The following is an 8,769-nucleotide window of genomic DNA, read 5'->3' as shown; positions in this document are numbered from 1 at the left end:
GATGAGGTCTCGCCAAGTTGCCCAGGCGGGTCTCGAACCCACGGGCTCAGGCAATCCATGAGTGGACCACCGAGCCCAGCTGGACTGATTTTCTTTAAGTGTTATAGAAACAGTCCTGACCAGGCATGGTGGCTCACGTCTGAGACTAGCCTGGGCAACACAGTGAGACCTTGTCTGTACAAAAAGCACAAAAAAATTAGCTGGGCATGGTGGCGCTTCTGTAGTTCCAGCTACTTGGGAGGCTGAGGTGGAAGGACTGTCTCAGGATGTTGGGGCTGCAGTAAGCCAGGATTGCACCACAGCACTCTAGCCTGGGCGACAAAATGAGACCCTGTCTAAAAAAGTAATAATCATTAAAAAAAAAAACACAAAACTATCCTGTGATTTTTTAGTTATGGCCGGGCTTGGTGGCTCAGCCTGTAATCCCGCGCCTTTGGGAGGCTGAGGTGAGTGGATTGCGAGCCCGCGGGTTCGAGATCCACCTGGGCAACTTGGCGAGACCTCATCTCTACAATAAATCAAAAATTAGCCGGGCATGGAGGCACGTGCCTGTAATTCCGGCTACTCGGAAGGCTTGAGGCGGAAGGATCGCCGGAGCCCAGTGGGTCAAGGCTGCGGTGGCTGGGAGCAGCCACTGCACTCAGGTCTGGGTGACAGAGTGAGACTCCAACTCAAAAAAAAAAAATTTTTTTTTAGTTATTTGTTTACAGAATAAAAAGAATGGATAATCAAATAAGCTATTATCTCCAAAGCATTGCTAATTAGTCATAAGCTATAATAACTCTACCCTTACTTTAGATTGGCGTTATGCTAACACAAGCCAAAGAATGCTAAGGCAACCAACAGAAGGTAGATGAGAGGCATAGGAAGGCTTCTCTCTCCAAGACTCCAGTAGGACCAACCCTGCCAGCATCTTGAATGTTGACTTCCCATTTCCTGAACTGTGACATAATACATTTTTGTAATTTTAAGCCACCTAGCATGTGATAATTTATGATGGCAGCACCAGGAAACTAATACAGGTGAAAGAAATAGCTAAGACACTTCAAAATGGCTGTAGCTCTTCTGAATGGTTATCAGACAAATATAACTCACTGTTTGCAATAGATTCTCACAAAGCTTCTTGGCAGCAGCCAGACCTTCTGGTTTGGGATGACTGCAAAGAAGAAGCAGAAATTCAAAAGGGAGAAAAATACAGAAAAGACACAGAATTCTGCTTTTACTTTTTATATTGTTTTATAAATCTAATATATTCATTGCAGTTCAAATCTAGGCCTTTGAAAATAATAGGAACACAAAACAACATATAAGCCTTATAACATATGACGACTACTATCATTACTACAAACATACATATTTACTTTTTTGAGTTGGAGTCTAACTCTGTCGCCCAGGCTGCAGTACAGTGGCACGATCACAGCCACCCCAGTGTCCACTTGCTGGGCTCAGGTGATCCTTCCACCTCAGCCATCCAAGTAGCTGGAACTGCAGGCGTGCATTATCATGCCTGGCTAATTTTTTAATTTAGTGTAGAGATGGTCTCGCCAAGTTGCCTAGGATGGTCTCGAACCCCTAGCCTCATGCAATCCTCTTGACTCGACCTCCCAAAGTGCTGGGATTATAGTTGTGAGTCACTGCATCTGGCCAATTACCAAAAAAAAATTTTTTTTTTTTGAGTTGGAGTCTCACTCTGTCACCCAGACTGGAGTTCAGTGGCCGCTCCTGGCCACCGCAGCCTCGACCTGCTGGGCTCTGGCGATCCTTCCGCCTCAGCCTTCCAAGTAGCTGGAACTACAGGCACGCACTTCCACGCCCGGCTAATTTTTTGATTTGTTGTAGAGATGAGGTCTCGTCAAGTTGCCCAGGCAGGTCTCGAATCCGAGGGCTCAGGCAATCCACTCACCTCGGCCTCCCAAAACGCTGGGATTACAGGCTGAGCCACCAAGCCCGGCCACCAAAAATATTTTAAGGGCCTCTTTCTCTGGTTATGGTAGTTCCTGATATAAAAGTATTTTAAGGTCATAAAATTACTATAAATGTACTGTCATAGGCTTAAATGAAAATTATTTTAGGCTTATCACAGCTCATTTTAGGATCAGACTTATAATCCATTTTCTCTTGCTCTTTCTGAATTGCTCTGGCCTGTATCAACAAGCTGACAAGGATTCAAATGTCTTCTGCCCCATCCATCCATACCTGATGTATATATACATAGGTTCAAAAGCTTCTCGGCCAGATGCTGGCTCAATGCAGCCTGAACCTTTGCCCCGTAGGAAGACTTTGGCACCTGTTTCAATCTGAATGTGCTGTAAATAGGAGCAGCCTGGACCTTCCACCTTCTCCTTGACATTAAAAGTGGGCACAGCATGTTCAAGACCCACAAATAATTTATCTTGTACATAATGCATCTGCAGGAAGAACAAAATATCTCAGATTAAAGAGAGTATAATTAAATCCGAAATCTTATAGAAATTTACTACACAAAATACTTTAATCCACCACATACCTATAATCACTTCCAGAATAAGAACCCCTACAATTTATACCATAAAAATAAACTATTAAGGACCTTAATTTATTTATTTATTTATTTTGAGTTGGAGTTTCACTCCGTCGCCCAGACTGGATGGAATGCAGTGGCCGCTCCCAGCCACCGCAACCTTGACCTGCTGGGCTCCGGGGATCCTTCCGTCTCAGCCTTCCGAGTAGCCGGAACTACAGGCATGCGCTACCACGCCCGGCTGATTTTTTGATTTATTGTAGAGATGAGGTCTCGCCAAGTTGCCCAGGAGGGTCTCAAACCCGCCGGCTCAGGCAATCCATTCACCTCAGCCTCCCAAAGCGCTGGGACTATAGGCTGAGCCACCGAGCCCGGCTTAAGGACCTTAATTTAAATAAGAACTTCATTTTCCACGTACCTACCTACAAAATGAACACCTTATTCTAGTCAGCAAGAGATATTTAAGAGGCAAAACCCAAGATCCAATATTGAGTAAGCATACCCACTTCCCTGCAACTCAAAGAAGTCAATAAAAAGCCAAGACAGTTTCCTGTAAAACAGGAGAGGCGTGTAGGGTAGTGCAGTCAGCCCTGTGACGTTCTCCAATAAGGGCTGCTCTCTCTCACCCTTTTTTCTAGGAGGAATGTATCAGCAAAGTCTTGCTTCATCAGACTCAGCCTTCTTAGTCCTCCAGGTGTCATCAAGTTTACAAACACAAATTAAAGCCACTGACTTCAGTGTGCAGTGTGTATACCCTGTATTTTGTTTTTGAGTCGGAGTCTCACTCTGTCACCCAGGCTGGAATGCAGTGGCATGCTCACATGGTCCCCACAGCCTCAACCTGCTGGGCTTAGGTGATCCTTCCACTCAAGCCTTCCAAGTAGCTGGAACTATAGGCATGAGCCACCACACCCTGCTAATTTTTCCTGATTTATTGTGGAGATGAGGTCTCACCAAGTTGCTCAGGCTAGTCTTAAACCCTTGGATTCAGACAATCCTCTCGCCTCAGTCTCTCAAAATGCTGGGATTACAGGCTTGAGCCACGTCTGGTCCATGTACACTCTTTTATTCATCAATCCCCTTTCTAGAATATGTCAGTATGAAGAGATGTATGCTCAGATATTTATCATATCTTGGCAACCTGGATAACCAATTAACAGAATATCAATAGTAGGTAACTTTCAGTTTGGAACTCTGGGGTTTTTTCCCCCAGATATGTATTAGTTGGAATATACGTTTTTTTTTGGGGGGGTGTCTCACTCTGTCACCCAGGCTGGGGTGCAGTGGCACACTCACGGCTGCCACAGCCTTCCAAGTAGATGGAACCACAGGCTTGCGCCTCCACGCCCAGCTAATTTTTTGATTTATTGTAGCAACAGTCTCACCATGTTGCTCAGCCTGGTCTTGAACTCCTGAGGTCAAGTAATCCCCTCACCTCTGCCTCCCAGAGTGCTGGGATTACAGACGTGAGCTACCACGTCCAGCTGAGATATATAAGTTTTTTATAGAAATGATAAAGTTAGCCCGGTTCGGTGGCTCAGTCAGTAATCCCACGCCTTTGGGAGGCTGAGGTGAGTGGATTGCCTGAGCCCGCGGGTTTGAGACCTGTCTGGGCAGGCGAGACCTCATCTCTACAATAAATCAAAAAATTAGCCGGGCGTGGTAGCGCGCGCCTGTAATTCCGGCTACTCGGAAGGCTGAGGTAGAAGGATCGCCGGAGCCCAGCAGGTCGAGGCTGCGGTGGCCGGGAGCCACCACTACACTCCAGTCTGGGAGACAGAGTGAGACTCCAACTCAAAAAAAAAAAAGAAAAAAACGAAATGATAAAGTTGGCCGGGCTCGGTGGCTCAGCTTGTAATCCCAGCACTTTGGGAGACCGAGGTGAGTGGATTGCCTGAGCCTGCGGGTTCGAGACCTGCCTGGGCAACTTGGCGAGACCTCATCTCTACAATAAATAAAAAAAAATGAGCCGGGCGTGGTAGCGCGTGCCTGTAGTCTCAGCTACTTGGAAGGCTAAGGTGGAAGGATCGCCGGAGCCCAGCGGGTCGAGGCTGCAGTGGCCGGGAGTGGCCACTGCACTCCAGTCTGGGTGACAGAGTGAGACTCCAACTCAAAAAAAACAAAAAAACAAAAAAAAGAAATGATAAAGTTGGTAATGATCCTTTCCCCAAAACATACCCCTGACTGGAAGGGAGCCTTCTGGCTAACCGCTGGAGACAGCTGAGCAATGGGTGCTGGCTGGTGATAAACAGTTACTGTTGCACCATTAAAAGTTGGACTTGTCCCTGTGGCAGCTTTTACCACTCCATTGGTGATAATTTCTTTGATCCGGTTTACAGCTCCTGGGGAAAAACAAAGAAAGTAAAATTGAACTGAATGGCCTGACTAGTGCCCAATGATAAAGATATCATCATTCACTCACTCAAGGCCTAAACTGTTTTATAAGTAACCCAAATGTGTGGCTCCCAACCTCTCTACATTCCCATACACGTTGGATGGGATTTACAAATAAGAATTAGAACAAACAGCAGGGGCAGCATGTAAACTAGATACACATAGCCCTGTACTTTGTTCTTCACAAAAAATGCTGTGTAAGCCAAACACATTACTTACTGTCCACTAATTCTCGTGTCTGGCCCTGAACATGAAGATATAATGGACGATCCCTATAAAGAAAAACAAAAAGGATGATTGCAACTCAGTCAAAACCAAAACAGGAGTTAAAAGGGTCACTAAATCTAACTTATAGTGTTTAAAAAGTCAGGTGTGTGGCTCACACCTGTAATCCTAGCACTTTGAGAGGCTAAGGTGAGAAGACTGCCTGAGTTCATGGGTTGGAGATCAGCTTAAGCAACATGGCGAGACGTCATCTACAATAAATTAAAAAACCAGTCAGGCATGGTGGCACATGCCTGTGGTTCCAGCTACTTGGAAGGCTCAGGTGGAAGGATCAACAAGTTCAGCAGGTCAAGGCTGTGGTAGCAGTGAGCCTAGGCTACAGAGTGAGACTCCAACTCAAAAAAAAGTTTCCAAGTAAGAAAAGAAATTATATACATTGGAAGGGCTGTTGCTTCCAATGTTGCTGAACATGGTTTTTAAAAATTAAATGAACAATGGTTTTATAGCTGGTGAATAAACTTTTCTTATTGTTTTTTAAAGGTTAACTGGGGGCCAGGAAGTCACACCAGTAATCTCAGCACTTTGGGAGGCTGAGGCAGGAGGACTGCTTGAACCCAGGAGTTTGATACCAGCCTGGGCAACACGGCAAGGTCACATCTCTACAATAAAAAAACAAATTAGCTGGGCTCGGTGGCTCAGTCTGTAATCCCAGCACTTTGGGAGGCCGAGGTGAGTGGATTGCCGGAACCCATGGGTTCGGGACTCGCCTGGGCAACTTGGTGAGACCTCATCTCTACAATAAACAAAAAAATCAGCCGGGCGTGGTAGCGCATGGCTGTAATTGCGGCTACTTGGAAGGCTGAGGCGGAAGGATCGCTGGAGCCCAGCAGTCGAGGCTGCGGTGGCCGGGAGCAGCCACTGCACTCCAGTCTCGGCGATGGAGTGAGACTCCAACTCAAAAAAAAAACAAAAACAAAAACAAAAAATTAACTGGGTATGTTAGCACATGCCTATAGTCCCAGCTACTTGGGAGGCTGAGAAGGGAGGACTGCTTGGGCCCAGGAGTTTTAAGGATGCAATGAGCCATGATCATGCCACTGCACTCCCAGCATAGGTGAGAGATCCCTAACTAAAAAAATCAACTGGCCCACATAGGGATTAAATCTGTTCCTATGAGTCTGTCTTCGCTGCGATCCAATCAATTTCGATAACCCAATATTCAAGAACAGAGTGTCAGCTGGGCTCAGTGGCTCAGTCCGTAATCCCGCACCTTGCGGGTTTGAGACCCGACTGGGCAACTTGGCGAGACCTCATCTCTACAATAAATAAAAAATGAGCCAGGTGTGGTAGTGCACACCTGTAGTTCCAGCTACTTGGAAGGCTAAGGCGGAAGGATCGCCGGAGCCCAGCAGGTCGAGGCTGCGATGGCCAGGAATGGCCACTGCACTCCAGTCTGGGTGACAGAGTGAGACTCCAATTCAAAAAAAAAAAAAAAAAAAAAGAACAGAGTGTCTTTTGGCTGGTTGTCTAATGGCAAATGTAGTTTTGCCTACGCTAGTTAATGAGGCAAATGTGATAGTGGCATATAGATAAACTTCTTAAAAGGCCCACACCAGCTCTTCATATGAGTCCATTTGTGGGGATAACTATTTCCGTAGAGAAAAGGTTTACAAGTATATACATTATTCCTGCAGATCATATAAAGCAGAAAGAAGAGAAAACATACACATTAAATTTTAAGGTTTTTTTGTACATTCAATAAAAGCACTGAAATAAAAATCAAAAAAGTGATACGAAAACAATAGCTGCCTCAGAATTCTCCTATAAAGCACATATACACATACCCATCCAACCACTAATCAAACATAATTTACGTATATTACCTAAGAATGCAAAATAGGCAGCTATGTTAGTCACATGCCCAACTTTCCACAAACCAGAGGCTAAGAGGGCAAGCATACGCACCCTGGTCCCACTTTGGCCTTCTCCTCAGTAGTCATGAACCTTCCTCGAGTCGACACTGCAGCCCCACTAAGTCGGCTGATCTAAAAAAGGAAATGGTCTATTAAAAGGAAGATGTGGAAAAAAAAAGGAAGATGTGGTAACTGGTTGATCCCATTTATTTATTCATTCCACCAAGCAAAGTAAGAATGAATTTTGTAACTTGAAATTTTGATCCATGGCTTCTTACTCAAACCAACCTAGAGAACTGACCCGTATCTGTTTCATTTCCTTCCTCTGAAGCTCAAGTAAACCCAGTTCTGACTTTGGAGACTATGACCCAAATTCTCTAATAAATATCGTGACTCCTGCTTGTGTTTAAAGGTCTTCCTTTTCTGAGTTCACCCACCATCTTCCCCAAAAAGTCTCAACTCTTCCACACCTCATCTTGAGTCTGTCCTCGAGTCAGCAAGTTCCTACATGTGAGAGGCACATCATTAATTTCTACTTCAGCTACCACCAGGTCATCCTTGCTTTTATTGCTAGTTAGGCCTTTGCCGGGGGCCTGAAGCTACAAAAAAAAAAAAGAGAGAAATTAAAAGTTTACATGATGAAACAGTCTCTAGTTGCCCAGTTTACAACTATCCTTTCCTGAGTACCACCACCTCCCTCCCTTTCCCTTTATCCATCTGCAAACATATTTTGTCAATAAATAAAAGAATAAGCAAACAAAAACCTTGTTAAAATGACCCCAAGGCCAGGCGCGGTGGCTCAAACCTGTAATACCAGCACTTTGGGAGGCCAAGATGAGGGAACTGCCTGAGTCCATGGGTTTGAGAACAACCTGGGCAACTTGATGAGATCATATCTCTACAATAAATGAAAAAATTAGCAGGGCATGGTAGTGTGCACCTATAGTTCCACCTACTTGGAAGGCTGAGGTGGAGGGATCGCCAGAACCCAGCAGGTCGACGCTGGGTGGCCATGAGTGTGCCACTGCCCTCCAGTCTAAGCAACAGAATGGGACTCCAACTCAAAAAAGAAAAGTACATAACAATGTTCCAACAGAACTTCCTGTGATAACTATTCTATGTCTAAGTTCAGTATTCTAGTCCTTAGCCATGTATTTCTTGACCATTTGAAATGTGGCTAATGTCACTAAAGAACTAAATTTAAAAAAAAAATTTTTTTTTTTTTTGCTTATACAACAAATTTCTCAGTTATGGAGGGTGGGAGTGTATTTAATTTAAACAGCCACATGTAGTTAGCAACTATCCTACTGAACAGTACAGGTATATACTACCAATGGGAAAACAGATTCATTATTCCAAACCATATAGCCAGTTAACTGGTTTGTGTTTCAAACCTAGGTTTTAAGATTTTAATTTATTTTGTTTTTTGAGTGGAGTCTCACTCTGTCGCCCAGACTGGAGTGCAGTGACCACTCCCGGCTACCGCAACCTCGACCCACTGGGCTCCGGCAATCCTTCTGCCTCAGCCTTCCGAGTAGCCGGAATTATAGGCACGCACCACCATACCCGGCTGATTTTTTGATTTATTGTAGAGATGAGGTCTCGCCAAGTTGCCCAGGCGGGTCTGTTTTAAGATTTTAAATCCATTATTTATGTATCCTCTTGCTGAGTTCAACAATTATTTTTTTTTTGAGTTGGAGTCTCACTCAGTCGCCCAGACTGGAGTGCAGTGGCCGC

General features: G+C 44.9%; 1 protein-coding gene across 2 annotated transcripts in view; it reads right to left on the bottom strand.

The window, feature by feature from the left end:
* Nucleotides 1–8,769, bottom strand: part of KIAA0907 (KIAA0907 ortholog) — a 24,082-nt gene that overhangs the window by 10,767 nt on the left and 4,546 nt on the right. For both annotated transcript variants that reach the window (XR_503637.1, XM_008048348.1), the window contains exons 3-8: nucleotides 7,503–7,631; nucleotides 7,085–7,164; nucleotides 5,114–5,166; nucleotides 4,679–4,842; nucleotides 2,197–2,408; nucleotides 1,096–1,156 (exon numbers count right to left, since the gene is read on the bottom strand). Coding sequence is in view for 1 of the 2 variants with exons in the window: in XM_008048348.1 (XP_008046539.1) it covers nucleotides 1,096–1,156; nucleotides 2,197–2,408; nucleotides 4,679–4,842; nucleotides 5,114–5,166; nucleotides 7,085–7,164; nucleotides 7,503–7,631 (699 nt within the window). In the remaining variant the exon portion in view is untranslated. The remainder of the gene's footprint in view (nucleotides 1–1,095; nucleotides 1,157–2,196; nucleotides 2,409–4,678; nucleotides 4,843–5,113; nucleotides 5,167–7,084; nucleotides 7,165–7,502; nucleotides 7,632–8,769) is intronic.

Source organism: Carlito syrichta, unplaced genomic scaffold (genome assembly GCF_000164805.1).
Source record: "Carlito syrichta isolate Samal-C Ts95f unplaced genomic scaffold, Tarsius_syrichta-2.0.1 Scaffold123367, whole genome shotgun sequence".
NCBI classification, from domain to species: domain Eukaryota; kingdom Metazoa; phylum Chordata; class Mammalia; order Primates; family Tarsiidae; genus Carlito; species Carlito syrichta.
The sequence above is the reverse complement of the archived record's forward strand: the minus strand, read 5'-3'. Positions and strand labels throughout refer to the sequence as shown.